A 23,137-nucleotide genomic window follows, 5' to 3' on the forward strand; every position below is an offset into this window, starting at 1 on the left:
GCATCATCAATTCTATCTCCCTCCTTGGCCGACACCCTCAAGCACACAATACTCCCTCCAGTTTCTCAACTCAACATTACTTTCTTCATTATGATGACATGTCATCTTTTATAGCTGAGGTAATGTTTTATAGCTGAGGTCATTGTTGGGAGTCAGACAGAAACTGTGAGGAGGCTGATGGATTTGGAACTGGGTTCAAATCAAACCACGTGTAATAAATCAATCAGTGAGCCTCAGACAGCCAGCTGGATATGTGATAGTGAAATCGGTATTCAGATCCTTCACTTCAGTAAAAGTACAGAAGTATTTTCAGGAAAATATACTTAAAAAGTATTAAAGAAAAAAAAACTCCTAATGCAGAAAAAAATCCCCCTGTGACTGATATTATAACAGATTATTACTGATGCATAGAATTGTAAGTAGTATGTTGCTGTTGTAGCTGGTTGAGGTGGAGCTAGTTTTAACTTCTTTATTAGTATTTCAGTTCAGTGGCTCCAAACCACGGCCGGGTCCTTCCAAGAATCACAAGACAAATCGGAGGGTCTGATATAGAGACTCGTCTCCTTTCTGCCATGCATTTACACATAATGTTGGGAATAAAGTAATCACATAAGTACATCAATCTAAGTAAATATTAGCTGACATTATATTAGCCTACATGTTTCAGTAAAAAAAAAAAAAAAAATCAAGCTATCAATGAGGTCTGCTAAAAAGCTGAAAGGTTTTTATTCAATTCATTCTTCTTCTACTGTGGTGGTCAGCAACCAGAGTTTTGCCAGTTGTACATTACTGCCACCTAACCGTGGATGGACTTTCTTGCACCAAATGCATAAAAGCAATGCATTATGGGTGAACTGCCTTTGTTTGAACTGCAAACAACTCAGACATCTTAAACATAAAATAATCCTAACTAGACACTGCTTTCCTGGCATTGATCACAAGCCAAAAAAAGTTGTTTTCATCTTTAACAATATGCAATATATTAGTTTATTTATTTTAAGTTAAATCTAAATCCGAAAAGTAACTATAGCTGTCAAAGTAATGTAGTAAAGTATAAAAGTACAACAAAAGTAAGTACAAGTACCTCAACACCTGTATTTTAAGTCCCTGCCATGTCTGTTGGAGATTAATATGATGACACACCTTCAAAGACGTCAGTCATCTTGCAGATTTGGGCAAATGTGGCGCCGTTAGCCCACGCGTACACCACATCCATCAGGTGAGGCTTGAACTGGTTTAGATAAGTCTCCTCGTCCACCTCCAGCTTGGCGTCTGCAGAAACCTTGGCTATGCGCTTTGCACACTCCTGAACAAAAAAACAAACAGCATTTCACGTTTCCACCAAATTCAGTTTCAGCAATTAGAAACAAATGGTTTGATTCAGATTGTTTTCTGTATTCTCACCTGCATTTGTCTCAAAGGAGCGGCTAGTTGTTCAGTCAGTTTTGGCATCTCACTGGCCTGGAGGGCAAAACGGCATTATTAATATTGTGATAGCAAACTTCAAACATTTGTTTTGTAATTTGTATTTCAAACTCCAGGCAAAATATGTTGCCATTCAAACAGACTATAGGTAGAAGAAACTGATCTACTCTCCTTCAGGCAAAACTCTCCCTTTGCCTAGATATATTCTTTTCACATTTAACATTAAAATGAGGAGTAATGAGGATTAAAATGTTTGATCCTGCTTGTCTTTGGTGACAAAACAATTCACTTTAATGTGCGCATTGCCTAAATAAAAACACAGTCTACATTTATCTGTCTTAAGTGGAGAACAAACATGACTGCTGCTTGTCGTCATTCACTCGGACAGACCCCTCTTTAGACAGAAATTGGTTCTGTTGCTCTGAGGACTGTGCTGATGTAGAGCCAAAGAAAAGGTTTGTTAAACCGTCTGACACTGGGTTGCCTCACTGAGAGAACGGGCGTCATTAGGAAAGACAAACACACATCAACCTCAGGTTTCTGTTTTGGTTGCCGTGCAGGGGAAGAGGCCAAGAATGCGACTGGAGCTTGAATGTGTGGGATTGGGAATCAGCTGTTTATCTCGGGCTGAATGTGTGTCTGTATGGACAATTAGAGGATTGATATGCGTTTGTGTGCGTTTGTTCGTACATTCTCCTGGAAGACAAAGCAGGACAGCAGGGCGGTGGCTTGTTCGGCCGTCAGATCGTTGAAGAGACCGTTGAACACCATCTCCGTCAGCAGGAGCTCGTCAGCACTGGAACAGTTATCAGATGATATTTCATTACTTTATCAAAATGAGCGGATACATCTCAAATGTGCCGTGGGTGTGGGAGTAAGTGAGGATAAGTGAGAGCAGTAGAAAAGCCATCATTACTGCAGTGAAACCCCACTTATAAACCTGCGTATAACATCGTAATGTATGGAAAGGATTTAACTTGTTATGAGATTCTACGAAGAAATCGGCCCAGCAGATCCTGTACAAGTTGTTATGTGGGGGAAAACTGTCCTGTGCCGTTTTCAGTTGCTCAAACAACAAATTGAGACTTTGGGGTAAGAAGTATAAGCCACAAACCTGTGTTCCATGAAATCAAATTTACTTTCCTAAATCTCCATTATTATCACATCCTCGTGTTATGTTAATTAGCTTATCCAGGTAGCAGTTTCACATTCAGAAAGAAGCTGTATGTGGATTAGGACTGCACGATATGAGGGGAAATATGCTATATGCGATAACGTTGTTGAATATCGCGATAACTATATTACTTGCGATAAATAAACAGATATTTAAGTGTCCTCAGTTCTGATGCTTTCAGTATTCTGCTAAAATACAACAGATTAGCTGTTAAATTTAAAACTAATGAAAGGAAATTATTTCCAACATTCTTTTATTGAACAAATTGAACATTGAATTAAATATAAATGGCACCACTAAAAACAGAACGAGTTACAATATAAAGTGCAGTTTTCTACTGATATTTTCTTTCAACTAACACACAAAAAAAAAAATCTGTCTTTCACAATGTGTATATTGCGCCAGTTGATTTGCGATGACGATTTAAAAAACCCAATATATTGTGCAGCCCTAATTGATTGACGTTATTGAAGTTATTTTTTTTCCCCCCAAAGCCTGTGTCATAAAACACAGCTGCAGAATTTGGCTGTAGGCTAAAACGATTGCTGAGTCAACAGGCTTAAAAAGACTTGCCCATTATTTCAGAAACCACACTTTTATCAGTAAACAAAACGAAATGCAAATTGTGTGCTGGGTGTGTGCTCCGTCCTTCCCTACCTGCTAATTTCACAGGCCACCCGTCCTTTCATCTCGATGACATCAGATGGACTGGCGAAGCCGAGGCGTCGCAGAACTCTCTTCCTGCACTTCAGCTTGTCCATCTGCAGGACGGTCCGAGCTTTCTTCAGCTCTCGCTTGGCTGTCCGTACGTCTGCGGCGATCTGAAGCACAAAAACACACACACATATGTATTGTTAAACCTTTATCTAATGTAAAGTTGGAGAAGCTCACCCAGGGTTTCCAGAAAACACTGTGGAATTATTAAAAGCACTGTGATACTACCAGCTGTTTTGTGCATGAGGTCATTTAAAACACTAGATCTATCATAGTGAAGGAGTGGAAACATTTTAGTTATCTGCAAACAGATTATCGGTCCTCAATGATGACCATTATCCACTTTAACCTTTACCCCTCAAGATTACAACACACCTCAGAGCCAAAGAAGCCAACACATGCACAAAGACATTTCACCAGCATGGTTTATTATTACTCAAAGAATTCGGAGGAATTATAGCCTAGATTCTATTAACTGGTGGCTGTAAGTGAGATAGTGAAAAAAAAAAAAAAAATCATACAAGGTGGAAAGTTCAGACTTTCTGGTGCTTGTGCTCCCCGTAGCGAATGCTGAAAAAGCATCGAACACCACAAAAAAAACAAGCATAAAAAGGGAATACTGTTCTAGCTTTAGTCATGTCAAAATCAAATTAGTACTGTGAAGGCCAAAGCAGAGGTCAGCTGCACAAATGAGATCGAGGATTAGCTGCAGAGACTCTGCCAATCCAACATAAGGTAATCCAGTTTAAACTGCACTGTATGCCCTATCATTTAATAACACACACAAGGCTACAGAGGGATGTAAATGTTTATGCAGATTGTCAAACATGGTCTGGTTTGCCCCCCCACACACAAAGCCAATCTGGGTGTTTTGCATCTATTCCACTGTAGCCTTTTGAACTTCACCAACATAAACTGAACAGTCTGACTTGATCTTTCTGTTAAGTAGAGCACACAGATGAAATAATGTGCATGTTGTTGTGCTAAATTATGGAACAGGACATCATAATATCTACATATGTGGATTAGGTTTAGAATTTTATTTTGAAAAAAGGTACATGTTAACACCTCTGGATAATAATCCCTATTTTTTCCTAAAATTCCTAAAGTGTTGCCAATATATTATTATAAGGCTGTGTGTTCTAAAGTTGAATTCATATGCTTTCCTGAAAAAGGGAATGTTCTGTGTTCTAACAGAAAGTGTAGCAACTGTTTTACTTATTTTTTCTCTGGACCTTTCCATGAAGATACGCATTTTCTTTGCTCCATTTACTTTACGAGTTTTTTGCAAAGCTAGCAGCATGACTCAATGGATGGTCTGCCTGTTGGTTGGTCCACAACTTAATTATCTGCACAAATACTTAATGAATAACCACAAAATCTTGTACAGACAAAAACATGCACATTGTACTTTGTGCTTAGTGCCAATTGTCAAATGTTAGTATGCCAACACGAATTTAAGATGGTGAACATGGTTAACATTTCACCTGCTGCTAAACATCTGCATGTTAGCATTGTTATTGTGAGCTTGTTGCAATGCTAGCATTAGCATCTAGCTCAAAGCACAGCTGTACCTAAGTATAACTTTAAAGCCACAAGCATGGCTGTAAACGTATACTCTTTTTGCTATATATGTGACATGCAGCTACTTTTAACAAGTTAAACCTGAATGCATTTGTATTTTTATGTTTTGGAGCTTACGTTTGACTTCATTTTTATGAATACATCTGATAAGTAGAGAATTGTGTCGAGACACATGCATAGCAGGGCTGTCTTAAGCTTGCACTGCTAGAGTGAACTGTTGAGTCCAAAATGGCTTGCACATAGCATTTAGTTACTTTGCTCATTAGGTTATACAGGTGCAGAGAACATTTATGCAAGAGACCCTGTACACTTTTTGTTTCTCTTTAATTGCAGGTATGAGTTTTTTTTGAAAGAATGTTTTTTCCCCTCGCTCATGTGATCTGACAAAGAGGTTTTCTGTTTTCTGACCTATAACTGAGGGTGAGGCCGAGTAGGACTAATGTCCTTGCTTTCTTCCTGTGTTTGTCTCTATGAGTATATATGGCCAAAGCCGACGTGTCTGGCAGGAAAAGACAATGGAAGGTCACAAATTGTGATCTAACAAAAGGTAGCCAACGTACTGTAGATAAAAAAGATAAAAAGTAGTTAATATTTCAATAGTAAAAAAAACAAAAAAACAACTGTGTGTACTGTACCTAACTGTCGTTATGTGGTTTCAGTAAGGTTTGACATTTAGCAGGGTTTTCTATGGCTTAGAATTCCACAAACTGAAAGACAAACTGTTTCTCACCAGAGCTTTCTTCTCACAGAGGGAATACACAGATTCCAAGTTGGGGTCACTGTGCATGGGGTGGGAGTACATGCGGTGCTCAAAGGCCTCCACTTTCTGAATAACTTTCTTCAGTGCAGGGTCTTTGATGCCCATGTCATCTATGGGGTCGAGCAGAGGAACGCCATCTGGGAAACGTTTCTGCACCTCCTGCAGACAAAATGTTTGGAGGCAAGGAAAAGAAAGAGCAACAATTTACATAATCATTTCAGTTGAGTTCTACCAGTTTCATTATCTTTGTTTCAACATGGCTGCATTTTGTACCAGTATAGACTTGAGCATGAGCTGTCTGTTGTCAAAGGGCCTCAGGTCTTTGGGGATGTAAAGGCGAACAGAGCTGATGGAAGTCAGGAGATGGAGCATCACTGGGACCACCTGGACAAAAACAAAAAAAAGGTTAGAGTTATACTCACCCTGACTACAGAGATATGGAGTCATATTTGTGTATGTAATGTGCAAGTGTGTGTTTTGTGTGCTTGTTGCACCTACCTGCATTTCTCCAGTCTCCCCTGGAGCAGCAGGTTTAGCAGCCTCAGTCGCAGCATCTTTTAGACTGTCCTTACTACAGTGGACCAAAACCTCCACCACATAGAGCGGCTCAGAGTCTGTACTGGTCTAAATGGGAAAATGCACATTAGTCACAGCCACATGTAAATTGACTCACATACATGTGACTAGGCCTGTCACGATAACAAATTTTGCTGGACGATAAATTGTCCCAGAAATTATTGCGATAAACGATAATATTGTCATCGAGAGACCATTTGCATCTAATATAATGATAATGTCCAAATAATAGGCCTAATACTAATACAACTACTACTACTACTACTACTACTACTACACACTCTACTACTACTACTACAGGTACACCTTTTCAAAGATCAATACACTTTTATTTCTAAAGAATATTTAACACTGGAACTGGAAGACATTTTAAATATCCACAATATGTCTTTGATCTCCTTTGGTATGTCGTCTTTCACGCTGATGTAGGCTACAGTTGTGGAATTGCCGTTTGTGACACGTAAGTTCTCAGACTAGAGACTCTGTACTACATTTTACAATTATTTAACACTAAATATTACATTTAAATAATATATAATAAAAAATAAAATCTAAATGTATGGCTAGCTGCCACGGCGAGCTAAATGTACCAAAATAGTTCTGTTTTTCAGCCTTCATTTTGGCGAAGGTGCGGCTTCTACTCCTCTGCAGGTCGGAGCTTCGGTAGGGGCCGACACAACACACACACACACTTTCCACACTCCGTGTCCGCGGACAGCTGTAGGCTTGTACCGTTAATGTTCGGTGCATTGTCGGACACATGGAGCCACTTTCCTGAAACCGCTTGCGAGACTGAAGAGTCCACAGCGGCGTGTATGTCCGAGCCCGTCTCCACAGTCTCCACCTGCAGGTTGTCAGCTGTGTGGTTTGGAATGAAACGGAGAAAACGGGACGCCGAGTAACACGGTGGATATCGCTCATATACTTTCTTTTTTTGACGGCGCCTTAACTGCAAAGTGCTGCAGGAAACCCTGCTCCAACTCTTGTGTGGGCGGAGTAGCCTACCGCCCACACAAAGACCATGCGCCTGACAAGAGGGTTCACTTCTCGTTACGCTAAGGAACCGAGAGTGGTCCTCCAGTCTCTTTGGTAGAGAGAGAGAGGGAGAAACGAGGAAAATAAACAAGCATGCAAACGGAAATTATCGCGGCCGGAAAAATTATCGAGCTCATTTTTTCTTATCATGCGATAACTCGATTTATTGACTATCGCGACAGGCCTACATGTGACACTATGACACCAACATACCTTCACGTTGGACTTCTTGCAAAAGTTTACAACAACTCCCCAGCCAAAGTCAGCATCTTCATTTTTTACCTGTATGATAAAAAAAGAAATTCAATAACATGTTGAAATTAATAATTATTGTCCTGTCATCAAACTGCGAGTGTGTGAAGCTCTACCCTACCTTGACAAGTCGTCCAGGCTGCAAGAAGGGCAAGCAGTATTTGGGTTTGTGGGTGAACTCTTGTATCTCTTTACCCAGTTTGGCCAGCTGCTGTCTGATTTTAAAGTAAGTGACCACGCCCTCTTCATTGGGAATCTCAATGCTGTGGTACTGCTCCTCATAATTCTTAATTTCTGCACAGAAAAAAAAATAAAAATCAGCAATAGGATTAAAGTTCAAAGTAGAAGAAGGCCACTAGGAGAGGGAATTATATTTTAGAATCTTTCGGTAAAATACATTTCTTGATGTCTTTCTGCACATTGATCTCTTGACATCGAAAATAATTAATACTAGACACTTATTAATGAACGATGTCATAGTTGTGGTATCGGTGTCAACATGAAGTCACAGACAACAGTCAAAACGGTGTTTGTTTAAGTCTTTAGCACACCTCATCAAACTAAACTGTTTGCCATTTCTAAATAAGACAAAAATAAAATAAAAATGATATACAGCTTCTGTGAAGCTGTCAAGTAAGATTAACCTTTGACAGCTTTTTGCCTCTGCACAAATCAGAGAAATCTGAAGTATGTGCTAATCAAGTATACAGATATCACCGTTTTAGCAGAATCTGGAGTTTCTCTACAGGTTATTTACTCATCCAGCCGGGAGTGTGCCGTAGTAAATATGAAAAATGCTTACTCTCCACAACACCAGGCAAAGCCCTGTAGTGTTGGAACTGGTAGAAAGACTTCTCCAGCATGTACTCTGGGTTGATCTCCTCCACACGCAGCAGGTTGAGCACCATGTTGTAGGTCAGGTGGAAAGCACTGTTCAAAGGGTCGGCCGAGCCCTGCACAGCACAATAAAAAAAACAAAAAACAGACCGCATTAAAAATAAACATTCAAAAAATAAATGCTTTCATTATAATAACATACAGCTGTGGTAAATTATGCATTTTGATAATTTGACCAAGAAGGTATAAGGTCTAAATAAATGAAAACTGAAGTCACTTTCCCCAAATTAAACACCGAGAGAGTTTATAATCACAACCTCCAGAAACCCAGATATGAACAAGAGCTTCTCAAAGACACCCTGGGGTTTAAGCACTGTGACAGAGCCAACAAACAGTTCTCCATTAACTCAACCTCTTTCAAAGGCTATGCAGCTACATATTTATGGCAGCTATAAATGTGTCAAATCAAAGACAAGACTGAGAGACTCTGGCTTCCCTGTGACTGTGTGTATTAGACTTTTTGAGGGAGCACCAAATGGCCTGATGATCCATAAAGAGAACAACTTAAGAGTCACTTCATGCAATTTCCATTCAACTGTTCACACAAAGAGAGACAGCAGGGTAATGTGTTTCATTGATGGGATAGTTGGACTATTCTTGTTACAGAAGAATGTGTAGACAACACTGAAGAGGCTTGCAAAGATGTGATTAATGACTAGCAATTGCATTCAGAAAAATAACCTCAGCTTGTATGTAAAAAAAAAAGCAGCGTAGGTAGCAGCCATATTCACTGCACCTTCAGTAGCTGTTTGCCCACAGCTGGACTCATCTTCTCGTCCACCATGAAGATAACAATTCCCCTGTCATCCATTCCTCTCCTACCGGCTCGCCCGGACATCTGGATGTACTCACCTGATGTAATCTAGACCACATGAAAACACACAAGACATTAAGAAAAGCAACATTAGTTAATTAATGCTTCTTTGTACTTGTAATATTATGTCTATTTGTGTATGTATATTGTGTAGTACCTAGCCAAGTATCTGCAATAGTAACATAAAAAACTAGGTGATCGTGAGGAAGAGCCCGAACCAGTTTTCCATAAACCTCCGGGGACTATCTGTGCATCACAAATTGTTCTGATTAAACTCCACATATCTACTGGTCCTTGAGCAATAAAAATGCAAAAAAAAAAAAGAAAAGAAAAAAAGACTGATAAGATTATTTTTGTGTCGAAATGATCTGATGTCATGGGATCAGCTCTTGATTTGAAACAGTGCGTTTCAGGAATGAGAATCATGTGTAATTGAATGTGTGAGTGCCTGCGTGGAGCTTTGGCAACATCAGAGGCACCAGATGTTCCTGATGAACCTCTTGGAGAGCAGTTTCCTTCTCTCTCACATTCTCTTCAAGCCTTTGTGTATGTGAGCTGGAAATCCATGTGTATGAAGTGAGGATGAAGGGTGCTTCTAAGAGACGGCAGCTCCACACACACACACAGCCCCCAGCTCATATAAACAATACGTGGCTGTTTATGTGGCAGTGCAAGCTGCAGGACTTGAAGACCTTATAAAGGCCTCAGAGTAACACACTGTGTAACAACTCCACACAGGCCAGAGCAGTTGTTGTAAAGAGATCGCACAGTTTATGAAGTCTTACTATTCTAGTGGCTACTCATTGAAGACCACAGTAAGAGGGAGATTAGCCTTGCAGCTCCCCTCAAAAGGCAGAGAAACTTTTCCAAGGATGGAGGCCTAGTTTACATAAACTACACTTTTTGGGCTCATCTTCCTGCTCACGTGTGCCAAAACCACATCTATGGAAATTACAGCTCCACAGCATAACTTACTTGTTAGGATGTTGCATGCAACGTAGGATGAGGGGTAAAAAAAAAAATCAGAAAACTGAAGAATTTCTCTTGACAAGATAACTCTATAACTCTATTGACCTATGTGACATTAACTGTGTGCGTTGTGTGTGCTCTTACAAAGCGGTGATTCTTGCCATCAAATTTGCGTGCGCTGGTGAAGAGCACAGTGCGAGCCGGCATGTTGATGCCCATGGCAAATGTCTCTGTAGCAAACAGGGCCTGAAATGAGAAAGCCAGCATTATGATCACTTCATTAATCCATCTTAAAAAAGGTGTCCTGTGGAGTTTTCTTGTAAACAAACAAATGTATGTTTGCATTCAGTGTTTCTTACCAGAAGACTTTGTGTATCTAATAAACATGTTGAATGCGTTTTGTTCTTCATAAAACATCAGGAAAGGCGATTTCTAAAGTCCAAAAAGATAACCGTGTACTCAATGGGTCAACTTTGTACTTATACAAAAGCTTCCGACGTCTTAAAGAACTTCAGACCCTTACGCATAGTTACAAGCCTCTGAGGACTTACAAGCCATATAACTAATAAAGGCTTTTAATCCAAACTCTACAAAACACTGCTCCACAGCACTTTATTTTTGGAGTTTTGTATAAATTCTCAACATTAAAACTTACTAAAGAGTTTTTTTTATTATTTAGGTACACAATGTGTAAATTCAAGCATAATAAAACTACAAGTGATAAAGTAAGGTAAACATTCCTTGATCTTTAAAAATCAAGTAATTGCATTAACTCTGCTGAGGGATGAATCATATATTTGTTTAAATGTGTTTTGATGAGTTTCTTGATGCAGAGACAGGCGTACCTTGATCAGGCCTTCAGAGAAAAGGATCTCTATGGTCTCTTTCAGGATGGGCAGCAGGCCTCCATGATGGATTCCTATCCCCCTCTTCAACAACGGCAGCACATGCTCCACCTTAAGAATGCAGAGACCGTTGATAGGCTGATTAGTGTTGCATTTGTTTATCAAAAGGTTTAGTGTAAATTCACCAGTTGGCTCATAGGATCACACCCATCAGCAGCAATGAAAGAGAATGAAAAAAAAAAGCATATAACACTCATAGTGGAAAAGTGTAATGTTTGGTTGGCTCTGCCGTTGCTCTTGCCGTAGCGGTCTACCCACTAACAACTGTTACCTCAACACGGCTGGTTTTTGTAATGTGACTCAGCAGGGTAGAATAAAAGGAGCACAGTGTTGGAGCCCATGTTGACATTATATGTGCAGCTATTTACATTAAGGCAGTATAACTGTCTTCTCTTAGCAGAAAATGAGTCTAAAGGTCAAGCTGAGGGCTTTTACAAGGTGGCAGCGCTGGTACACAAGTTGTGGGGAAACAGAGTGAGAGTTCAGTCCTCCTCACCTGAGGGAGTTTCTTGTCTTCGTCTGAAAGACAGTCCACTGCGTTGTTGAAAACTTCCTCCACCAGACGTTTCTCATCATCTGGAACAAAAAAAACGATGCATTTGTTAACGTCTTGTCATATCTCTTCAGAAAGCGTTCTAAATATTAGCACACAGCCATTTCTTACATCCTGAACCTGTGTGTCTCAATTACTACTCAAACTCTCTCTCTCTCTCTCACATGCACATATTTGGGGAATTTCAAAATGTTGTTTCAAATATGATTCCTCTTGGCGTGTGTGGTTAATGTGGAATAAAGGGGAAAGTTGTTTTTAGAGAATTGCTTGCAGAGAAAGTTTAACCACCCAGGGATTAAGAAAACAAATGCTTCAAGTCTGCCTTAACTCTAGATTTTAATCAGATTTTGCAGCCATATGTTTCAACAAAAAAAGTTTCTCTAATTAATGTTTTAGTCTTTCAAAACATGTAAAAATATTCATATTGTTCAATTGAAGACTGAGGTTTTATTACAAAAACAATCAATGTCTGGAAAGTGATTGAATGCTGCCACATGTTAAACCAACACTTTATTATTGTAATCCGTTGTATATGAATGTACCACAGTGCCACCACCACCAGTGTCTTATTATTAAGCTAATCACATTATGTTGTTTACTGTGGCTGGTTGGCTATCTCTGTGGATATGTGTGTCCATGTGGAAACTTAGTCACAGGTCTTTCTTTAGTCATTAAACCATTCCTGGAACCCTTCGTCTTATGAGCCTGTGTTAGTCAGAAACTTGGACTTCCACAAAGTATGATGGCCCAAGCATTTATTTTTAAAGTCAAATGACTTCAGTGTCAACAGGACTTATTTTAGTGGTTTAAAAACAAAGAAATACCACAGACAAACACACACTGGGACCAACGTAAAAAGCGGGTTAAGCCCAAGCTAAATCCATGGCTCCAGTAAAACAGCCTAATAAAAAAAATGTTAACAGTCAAAACATTTACATTATATCACACAGAGGGAGCAGGGTTTGCATATAGATGTTTCAAGGGCTACGAGTCTAATAAAGCTCCACTTGCGGCCCCCAGAGGCTGCAAACACACTAACACGCACTCTAGAGCCATTCTATCAGCAAGCAGAACATCCGAAAAGTAAAGTGTTCAACCTCTGAGGAGCGTGATTGTACTCAGAAAATTCCATGGCAATCTGCCCTTCAGCTTTTGATGTTTCTTATGTACAACTAAAAAACTAAAAAATATCCTGGTGATGGTAGTAAAAGAAAGGACAAAAGGGTCACCAAAAACATAAAGATACTTCTATTCACAGCGAACATCATGGCAATCTGGTGAGAGGTTTCATACATGAAGATCAGTTTACTAGCTGTACTAGTTGGGTCGATTTCTGGTTTCACCGATCACATGTACCAGACTAAACTAGTTTGACTGTATGCAAACCGATTGAACCGGCATTTGTCACTATGACAATGTTGTGTTTGTTTAGTAGAATGTTTGTGTTTTTTGGGGTGAGGAGACAATATAGGGCAGTCTCAAAGACAACTAAAACTGCGCCGCAAATATGGAAACATTTTGGATTTCCAGCATGGATGTATAATAATAACATTCAAGACGACAAAAGAGGTGAGCTAAAAAAAGACGTGAACACCATAGACTGTAAAAAAAACTGCAGAGGTTCATTGACGCCACCAAATGTACTCACTACACTCTCATGGGATCTGATCAGTCTCACTTGAGAGCGGCTGAGTCTAGCGTGACACCTAGTGGTAAGATTCGGTATACCTGTCCGGCCTGGTGTTTTGCTTAATATCAAACCGGTTTGAAAATGTTTACACTGGCCAAAGCCTGGTTGTATAATATAATGTCTTCTGTTACACATTTGTAGCCCTCAAGCTTTGGCAAAAACCCTGCATTGCAAACTGGGGATGTCAAGTTTGAAAGACATGGTTATACACAAGTCAGGAGGCTCTAATGCAGTGGTTCTCAACCTTTTTTGGGCCAGCGCCCCCCTATCCATAATCCAGGTCCCTAACGCCCCCCATCAAATAAGATGTAGATGTGACTAGTTGCCCTAAATATGAATGATTACGCCCTAATATTAGGGCTATTATTGTTGTTACTATTGTTATCACAAATAATCAAAAAATCATATCATTGAATGACAATCAACATATTTATTAGTTTCCCAGGTGTCAAAAACCCATGTGAATATAGAAATTATATTTACAGGTGTTTAAAAAAATGCAACCATTTGAAATTCAACTTAAATTACAGCAGCCAATCAGAACGACTAGATATGTAACATTCAAACTTTAATTAGGTAAACAAACACTAACAGTAGCCAATCAGAAACAGCTAGCAATTTAATATTCAAATCTATTTTTCATTCAAATCTAAATCTATAATCGAATTGTTCCAATGGAAAACAAGCTGACACTTATCAAGGGGTAAAAGCAGAAGGATTTAATTCCAAATGGAAATAAGTTTACAACCTTTGAAAGTTAGTGAGAGCCCTTTGTTGATGCTTAGAAGAGTATAGGTTTGCTATCGCCTGTCTTGCAAGTAAATAGCAGAAAAAAACATTAGGAGAAACGCAACCCCACATCGTGCTGAGTTTTGAGGAGGTGTGAGAATCCTGTAAAGTAAACAGTGACATCACTGCCACTATCGCTTCCACAAGAAAGTTTGAAGACACCAAACACAAGCTCTGAACTGCCCAGGAGTTTGGGGAACAGCTAAATGTTTGTCAAACAACAAAGCACAGTCGATATCTCTCGCTCTTTTCTTTCTCTCTTTCTCCATGAAATGAAGCTGCCTTCAGGTACAGTAGGAAACGTTGGGTTCTATACAAAATCTGACGAAAAACTCTTACTGTGAAATATAGTCTACTTTGCAACATTGGGGGTTAAAGAACACAACAGGACGTCGCACCAGATTTGAAAATCTGAACGTAGCTTCACGTAGTACAGAGCTCATTTAAGACGATGCTCTGACGTCCCGTTTCCTTGAAGGCAGCACGGAGCTGCGCCAAACTAAGCTGACCGAAGCACAGAAGAGAAGAAGAGTTATGATCCACCGTCTCGTCCAGTCGCAGTGCCGTGAACTGGCAGGTTTTAATGTTGCAGACCACTGTTTTTTGTATGTAGTTTAAAGTGTAAAAATGTATTGTCATTGTGAATCTTTGGTTTAAACTAGCTTTCAAACAAACGCCCCCCAAAGGCACCTCAACGCACCCCTTCCTAAAATATTGCTTCCAGCGCCCCCCGTCATCTTCTGAATGCCCCCTGGGGGGCGGTACCGCCCCCGTTGAGAAACACTGCTCTAATGGAAGAAGTATCTCAACGTCTGGACCCAACTGCTGGCTGGACAGACTTCATCAACCTAAGGCTCTGTCCATATGTGGCAAACAACTACCACTGCTGCTGCAGGACAGCATCCCAACAACACAATCTGGCTCTATGTCCTCCTGTCTTTGCATGGTCCAATCAAAACTTGTCTGTTTGAAGCTGCAGTCCTGCACTCGGTCAGTTGGTTTGTGTTTCGGCACCAGCCGGTCCCCTGACTCCAACACAGATCTGCCATTCCACAAACACTGCCCAGAAACTATGTGTCACAGCACAGAGTAGGAAGGGAAAGCAAGCGGTGACTCTGTGTTTAGTGTTCATAAAAACAGACCGAGAAGAATATATGGAAGGGGGAAAGAAAACAAAGAAGAGAGGGAATGTGGGGTGAGTAGCTGGTTGACAATGAGAGAAACCAGGACAGCCATGTCTCTCTCTCCCCTCATTATAACCCACCTACGCACACAAACAAAAAAGGTAGGCTACTCCATAACACCAACAACCTGCCTACAGACACGCTGGTTGAACAATCTGGCTTCTCAACTGTTTGCTATGGAGAATTGGGCCCTATGAGTTTGTAAATAACAAAGAAAGAAACTGCAAATGGTTAAGTAATGATTTCGGCAGCCATTAAAAAAAACAAATCACATTTTGTCATGACAGCTCATTTGTCTTCAAACTATGTATATATATAAAATTCAATATTAATGAAATGTTGGCTGCATTGACAGAAAAAAAGGCTTTCAGTGTTGGAAGAGCTCAGAATAAAAATTAAAAAAATGAATAAAAAAAACTCATCATTTTGAAAAATGTCAATGCAGGGAAAACAAACCAAGCTGAGGGAGGAAAATGTTTGCCAAGTAAGACTTCATTAGCATGTTTTATTTCACTGAAAAAGGCTGAAGCAGGTGGATATGAGCCAAGCTCAACCTACTGCTGGATTGTCTCCCATCATATAGAGATTTGTCCACATGAAGCAACTTCCCTTTTTCACTGGACCAAACAGCAACAGCTGTGCAGCCACAATGAGCCACATTCATGGCACTCACTCAGTGGGGAGGATTCACTCAGCTCCCACTTGCCAACAATTTAGCATTTTGGTGAGCGGTTTCGCTTGCCCAATTCCAACTCCCTCCCTAATGCTCACAGCAATTTGTCATAAAATGTATTTGCTTTGGCATTTTAGGGCGCAAAGACAATATGCTCACCAACTCTGAATCTAACTACAAATATGATCATTGTTAAATGTGCTGATAGTGTGACTTTATATCTGAACAGTCGACGATTAAACAATGTGGTTTAATTTACCTTATAAGAGGTACATAATGTCAAGATGACATTTGATCACTTACTACTGGTGAATAAACAGCTAGGATTATTATATCCCTAAACCCAGGGTGTCAAATGTATTTTAGTCTCTTAAAAACTGTCTAAAACAATTATTGGATTATCAAAATAGCTGCAGATTTATTGTCTGTTGATCCACTAAACAACTGATCGACTTATTGTTGCAGCTCTAGAAAATATCATTAGATTATGAAACGTAAATTCGTGAAGTTAGTGGACTACGAAGCAAGATTGTCAACACAACTCACAACTCATGTGCATTGTCACATCTGGAAAATATTTCAACATTATCAGAGTCAAATCAATGCCTTGTAAACACAAAAATTGTTGATCTACATCATGCTTAATCAGCTTGACACGCAATATGCCCTCACTCGGTTTAGCCAGAAGAAGAAAATGGTTATGATCTCATGCCAAAAACACGTAACCTACCATTAATCTACTGTTCAAGGGTCTGACATAAACCTTGAACAGTACAGATGTCACAAAACCACTAGGACTATGGTATATACTTAAAACTAAAAAAGTGCTTGCAGAAGTATTACATAGTGCTAAGTCATTCTTGACTTGCTAAATAACTACTCATATTGTAAATCTCTACAGTGGCAGGCCAAGCGTAGGTTTAGAATGGCGGGTAGGGGCCGATGCCAAAATCACAGAACAGCTGGAGACTTTGTTGTTTATGACCAAATTACGAACCGGCTACATGACCGCAGTGTAATCCGCATCATGTCCTGCCTCCTGCACGCTCTTGGGAGACATAGGGGTGTACAGTCTTTAAATTAAATTTAACGTTATAGGATGTTATATTATATATGTTTATTTTGTAATGTGTGGGTATGTAGATTTTTTAAAAATACATGTTTATGTTCAAATAAATGTACCTATACAAGTGGTTGTCTCCGTTGTATTGGTTTGCCCTCTTGTGAACATGGTGCGCAAAAATAGATATTCAAATATGTTTGAGTACTTCTTTTAGAAGGAATATTCAAACGTCATTTTTGACAGCCCTGCTGGGTATGCTGAATGGCAGCATAAATACACATACCTCTGTTAAAGTCCAGTTTGGCTACCTGTAGAGCGTAGGCCTCACATTCTTTCTTGCTGAAGCTGAAAATGATAACAGGCTGGAAGTTCCTCTCCATGATCATCTTCACTATCTTGAAGACGCTGGATGGACCTAAGGAAATCGTACATGAAATGTAAGACACACACACACACACACACACACACACACACACACACACACACACACACACACACACACACACACACACACACACACACACCTCTAGTGCCTCCTTTCCGTCCTCTCGGGTCCCACTTGCCCCCTCCACTGCCCCCAGAATCCCCCGCGTCTCTCAGCACCTGCATAGCTGTGTTGAAATTATCCTCTCTGAAGTCTCCCTGAAGAGAAGCAAAACGCAGTTAGACGTTATGTATCATCTATGGGATGCATCGACATCGATAATTAGCCAACTCTCTTTCATAACTCAGTTTGTAGGTGTCCTTACATTCTCATCAACAACTAGGTGGAGTCCATCGCCCCCTGATGGGAAGATGTAGTGTTGCAGCGGAGTGGGACGGTAGTCTGTGTAGACTACATGGCATGGCTACAGGAGACATGACAGAAACGCTTCATTAATTATGTAACACAATGGAAAAAAAACACAAGTACTATCCTGATCCTTATATATCGACCGATAAGAATCACCTTCTCATATTACATACAGGAGGAGGTAGCATAACCCTTATGATTACAATATATGCCAGTATAAAATTCCACCTGCTTATGTAGATGGCAAATCCACTCAGCAAACTGTCTGGCATTGGGGATGGTGGCTGACAGGAAGACGTAATGCACATTGTCAGGAAGAAGAATGATAGTCTCCTCCCACACCACACCACGCTCTGAAATATACAGAAAGCAGAAGGATTTGTTAGGCCGGTTACACACTGGATGTGTCGCGCGAGCGTGTCAGCTGCGTGGCGTGTCAGTTTATATTTCGGCTCCCATGTTAACAGGTTGGAGCTTACACACTGCCTGCGTGACACGCGCGTCTCAGAAAACGTGTGCCTGCTAGAAATAGAACCGATACCTATTTTTCACACGACACGCAAGCATGTTGGAAGCGTTTCCAGACAAAATAGAATAGGAAAAGATGTTTATGTCATTTAGACACAAATACATATTAATAAATGACATGTTGACGTTTGAAAGTCTCGAGGTTTTGATATTAATGCAGATATAAATGTAATTAAAAAAATAAATAAATCAATTGTCTAATATTGCACCTGTCAAAACAGAACGAAATATTCTGTAGTCTATTTTGCCATCAATACTGTCAACGCTGTCTTTGCTGTAATCAAATCAGTATATATTTATGTTTAACATGGTATTTCATTTTATCAATGGGGAACATACATGTGTCCAGACAAGGCTAGCAGCAGCTGCGCTACGTCAGACACGTTCCTGGTGTGTAAAGACAGAAAAATCCATGCAGCGGACACGCAACAGAAACGCCACGCAGGCAGTGTGTAACCGGCCTTACAAGCAGAAACATTTGTGTACTTATCCAAAACCTTGGTTACTTTTTCTATGAGGTTTACTCGTACTAAACTTTCTTAACCAGACTAACGTGTAAATTGCTCGTTCCAACCTGATGAATGCCACTTGTTCACGAGGAGTGCGTTAATGAGATTTGATCATTAGCAAATCACTGGCCCTAAAATTGCCATATTTACCGCTTAGTTTATGGGCAAATTTAATTTACAAATTAATTTAAATTTTTTACTTCCAAAAAGTAAAAAAATAAAAAAATAAAAAAAAAGAGAATTTGCTTCTATTCCTAAATCAGTAGACAAAAATATGAAATAAAAATGAAATGAAATAATAAGCATTAGAAGTCGTATTGAAAGATCTGAAACCATTAAAGAATATTTCATCAGGGGTGACAAAGATGCAAACCCCCTAGGGGGGGTCTGGTGGCATGCCGAGTTTGCATCCCTGAATAATACAGCTGCCAACAATGTGTCATCAGAGCAGAGCTGCGGTGTGACAGAAACCAGCTAAAAAAAATCTTTGTTATTTCCTAACAACTAGTCAACTGTAGAACTTTCTGTGCTGAAATATGCCAATAGAAATTGCCATTATACTAGCAATTCCTTCAGGTCATACTTACTTTAGTTCGTACCCAAGAAGTGTAAAGAGATTATTGGTGAATGCGACAAACTATCTTAAGTGCCACCTAGAATAAAATCGGTTCATATGACTGGTTCTTGCATGAGGCCCGATGATCCAACCCACACAGAAAGACAGTTAGTCAAAAGTATGTCTGTGTCGTTTGTATTCTGTACTCACCTGCATCTCTCATGTAATGGATCTCATCAAAGACGACCCACGCCACCTCCCTCATGATCTCAGAGCCTCGGTAAAGCATGCTCCTCAGGATCTAGGAGAAATCATGTCAGAACGACCGCTCAGTGCTGCTTCTACTCCCAGCTACACACTGAACCTGCAGCACACTTTCCAAACACCACCTGCCAATAATTTAACAAACCTAATAACAACCCATTTTTCAGACATCTTACCTCTGTTGTCATGACAAGGCAGGAGGCGGTGGGGTTGATGGTGACATCACCAGTCATCAGTCCCACATCCTGGAATTCTTCGTACATCTCTCTGTACTTCTGGTTGGAGAGGGCTTTGATGGGGCTGGTGAAGATCACTCTCTGCTTCTCTCTAAGGGCCAGTGCAATGGCATATCTACAAGAAGAGGACATAAGTGATTGACTGACATGGCTATTGTTAAAAAAACACAACTGAAAGTAAATCTAAATATTTAAACCAATGTTTCACCTAAAAAAATCATTATGATTGCTGTCAACCTGGGCTTTTTGCTACCAAGAATGCATTCCTCACTTGCACTTCAGAGATTTAAGTACCTCTCCATTTGTTTGGGAGCACAGGTTCCCAAAACAGCAGGGAACCAACTCAATCACTAATAGCTTAAATACAGATATTGATCAAAACAAGTACATTTAATAAAGCCAAGTAGTTGTTTAAACCTGCATGAGATCATAGTTGGAAGAAGTAAAAATATACATTTGCTCTCCTTACTGTGACAGTCGTATTTTTTTGTACTTTTTTTGAGTAGGGCATAATGTTGTTCCCCTACTGTATACGTTGGCATAATGCACGTCATGTTGTAGCCTAAAGGTGCTCCTTAATGTAATAGTTCTATCAGATCACATTCCCAACATCATCATATACCCCCAAGCCCCTTGTAACAGTACATGAATACATTCAACTGAACTACTTTTTACTTGTATTGTGAAAACTTTCTCAGAAATGTCAACTTTAAAGCACTTCAGAGTCCAGCAAACTGCATCTTTGAGTAAAAACAGTGATTATACAGGTGCCTTGACATGTGTCAATGTCATGTCTCTGCTGTGTACAGGACCGTAGAGCTCCAGACAAAGCCTACCTAACAGTACAGTAAGCAATTCATTTTTGAAACCAACTTTTGAAGATACTCACTCAGCACAGACAGTCTTGCCAGCAGAGGTGTGAGCAGAGACAAGCACAGACTCGTTGTTGTCGATACATAAGATGGCCTCACGCTGGAACGGGTCAAGAACAAAAGGGTACTCCTGCAAGACATGTCAAATCAAGAGTAAAATAGTGAACAAACTAAATGAATTCCACAAGTAGAAGACCTGGTTTAAAGGCACATTATACCTTGGCTGCTTTCCCCACTCGTGGTTTCAGGGGTTTATAATCATCACTGGCAGGAAGAGCCACCTGTGAGGGAAAGCCACATTCTTCAACAATCAGGGTTTGGACATTTAACAACAAATTACCAAAAAAAAAACTGATATATCTTTGTAATAAAAAGTGTGTGAATCATATGCTATGGTCTTTGCAATAGGCAGATCTAAAGCCAATTTGGTGTGATATCACGTTAGACAGCGCTTTCCACCACAATCGTCAAAACAAATGAGGTAATATGAAGAATGATGTTCATCCCTCCAGTAGAGTTCCAGAAGTTAATAATAATAATAATACATTTTATTTGATAGTGCCTTTCAGAAGAGGCAAGGTCGCCTTACATTAGATAATAACATGCTCATATACATACAACAAAAAATTTGCACAATCTATATGAAGGCACATTAAAGCTGTTCTCCACCTTACTGCTTTTTCCTTTTTTTGTTATCCATCTGTCAATTTGCTTCTTACCTCATGTGAGCATCCTTCCACAGTGTCAACTTGCTCCACCTTCACTTGGGGCATAAATTCTGCAAGACTGAAGTAAACAAAACACCTGTTATCTACAGCAACTTTAAAACATATTCTGTAGCATCTCAAGCCAGTATTTTAACCTGAAAAAAAGTGATTGATTTGAAATTACATTAAGTTGAATCAACACCTCTCAGAAAAAAACTCAACAACCGTTATAATCTTAACGAGGTCATTTATTGCAGGGCTGTTGTATTAGACTGTATAAGTTTCAGTGGTTGAGGAAGTTTACTGAAATAAAATTGCTTAAGTTATATCATCTATACATACTTTAGAGCAGTGTTTCTCAAATGGGGGTATGTGTACCCCTAGGAGTAATTTGGACGACTGCAGGGGGTACGTGAGATATTTAACAAAATGTTTAATAGTTACAAGGCTGTTGTACAGAACATTGTTCCTCTTTATGTATGCTTTTTTTGTTCTTATGTTTTGATACTATTTTGACCTATAAGTTTTTGACTCTTTTTCTCATTAGCATTTAAATATTTTTTTCAGTTACAAGGCTGTTGTTTAATAAATCTATCGCTGACAGCGCTGTACTGTTCCTGTTTATAGACACTTTTCTTTTCTACCGAAAACAATTAGTGCTGGTCAGGGGGTACTTGTCTTAAAGAAACAATTGAAAAGGGGTACATTATTGAAAAACTTTGAGATACTGCTTTGGAGTATCAAAAGTACAAATCGTTTCTCTTTCTTATATAATGTAGTAAAATAGAAGTATAAAGTAGCATACTATGGAAATACTATACTAATAAGTAAAGTACCTCAAAATTGTAGCTACTTGAGTGACTGTACTTAGTTACTCTCCATCAGTTATAGTCATAACAGCACCAAAGCATCCTGTACAGACACACAGTGTTAAGATGTAGCTAACTCATCTTACTTTAGGTCATTAGCAGAGACTGTCTCATGTCGAGGTTTCTTCCCAAACACCATCTCCTCTCCACCGTCACTGTCTGCCTCTCTCTTGACCGCGGCAGATGGACCAGCATCTTTGTCGGTGCCATTTTTACTTATAACTTTACTAGAAAAGAGAAGGAAAAAAACATACAGGACACAGAACTGTTGTTAGCGGAGCCTGTAACGTTACACTTGTGCTAATGCAACGTTACACATGAACCTTATAGCCACATAGACAGGAGGGAGTAGCTAGCCAACAAGAGACTCTTGTAACTTTGGTCTCACAAAAAATAACTCATTATAGAACACGACAAAAACTAATTCAGTTAACGTTTATCAGCACAGCCAGGTGCTTTTTTATGATCCATTAACGAGCTAACAACGCTAGCGGACATGATGTGAAGTTTAACGTTAGGTTCCCTGGATAACCTAGCGAGCTAACCTCCTGATTTTAAAGACCAAACATTACTATGTAAACAAAAAAAGATTACCCTATTTCTGGTGTCAGAGAAGCAGGTATCTTTTTGCTTGTGGTAGTTTGTTGTTCATCGTCAAACACGCTGAACAAACCGTCTCCAAAGGCGTCTGCCATGATTGTTAGGGGCACACTTCCCACAATACAACACGAGGTTTGCTCCCCGGT

General features: G+C 39.7%; 1 protein-coding gene across 1 annotated transcript in view; it reads right to left on the reverse strand.

Moving 5' to 3' along the window:
- Nucleotides 1-23,135, reverse strand: part of mtrex (Mtr4 exosome RNA helicase) — a 24,493-nt gene extending 1,358 nt beyond the window's left edge. The window contains exons 1-25 of the mRNA XM_039780717.1: nucleotides 22,986-23,135; nucleotides 22,478-22,618; nucleotides 21,535-21,601; nucleotides 21,034-21,096; nucleotides 20,833-20,945; nucleotides 19,884-20,058; nucleotides 19,654-19,744; nucleotides 18,079-18,203; nucleotides 17,807-17,905; nucleotides 17,582-17,699; nucleotides 17,341-17,472; nucleotides 11,602-11,681; nucleotides 11,046-11,156; nucleotides 10,345-10,446; nucleotides 9,154-9,279; nucleotides 8,323-8,473; nucleotides 7,642-7,814; nucleotides 7,482-7,550; nucleotides 6,156-6,281; nucleotides 5,931-6,041; nucleotides 5,628-5,816; nucleotides 3,257-3,420; nucleotides 2,116-2,221; nucleotides 1,405-1,461; nucleotides 1,144-1,306 (exon numbers count right to left, since the gene is read on the reverse strand). Of these exons, the coding sequence (XP_039636651.1) occupies nucleotides 1,144-1,306; nucleotides 1,405-1,461; nucleotides 2,116-2,221; nucleotides 3,257-3,420; nucleotides 5,628-5,816; nucleotides 5,931-6,041; nucleotides 6,156-6,281; nucleotides 7,482-7,550; nucleotides 7,642-7,814; nucleotides 8,323-8,473; nucleotides 9,154-9,279; nucleotides 10,345-10,446; nucleotides 11,046-11,156; nucleotides 11,602-11,681; nucleotides 17,341-17,472; nucleotides 17,582-17,699; nucleotides 17,807-17,905; nucleotides 18,079-18,203; nucleotides 19,654-19,744; nucleotides 19,884-20,058; nucleotides 20,833-20,945; nucleotides 21,034-21,096; nucleotides 21,535-21,601; nucleotides 22,478-22,618; nucleotides 22,986-23,086 (2,953 nt within the window). The 5' untranslated portion in view covers nucleotides 23,087-23,135. The remainder of the gene's footprint in view (nucleotides 1-1,143; nucleotides 1,307-1,404; nucleotides 1,462-2,115; nucleotides 2,222-3,256; nucleotides 3,421-5,627; nucleotides 5,817-5,930; nucleotides 6,042-6,155; nucleotides 6,282-7,481; nucleotides 7,551-7,641; nucleotides 7,815-8,322; nucleotides 8,474-9,153; nucleotides 9,280-10,344; nucleotides 10,447-11,045; nucleotides 11,157-11,601; nucleotides 11,682-17,340; nucleotides 17,473-17,581; nucleotides 17,700-17,806; nucleotides 17,906-18,078; nucleotides 18,204-19,653; nucleotides 19,745-19,883; nucleotides 20,059-20,832; nucleotides 20,946-21,033; nucleotides 21,097-21,534; nucleotides 21,602-22,477; nucleotides 22,619-22,985) is intronic.
- Between the last annotated feature and the right edge of the window lie 2 nt (nucleotides 23,136-23,137).

The sequence above is a fragment of the Perca fluviatilis genome, chromosome 17 (genome assembly GCF_010015445.1).
Source record: "Perca fluviatilis chromosome 17, GENO_Pfluv_1.0, whole genome shotgun sequence".
Classification (NCBI taxonomy): domain Eukaryota; kingdom Metazoa; phylum Chordata; class Actinopteri; order Perciformes; family Percidae; genus Perca; species Perca fluviatilis.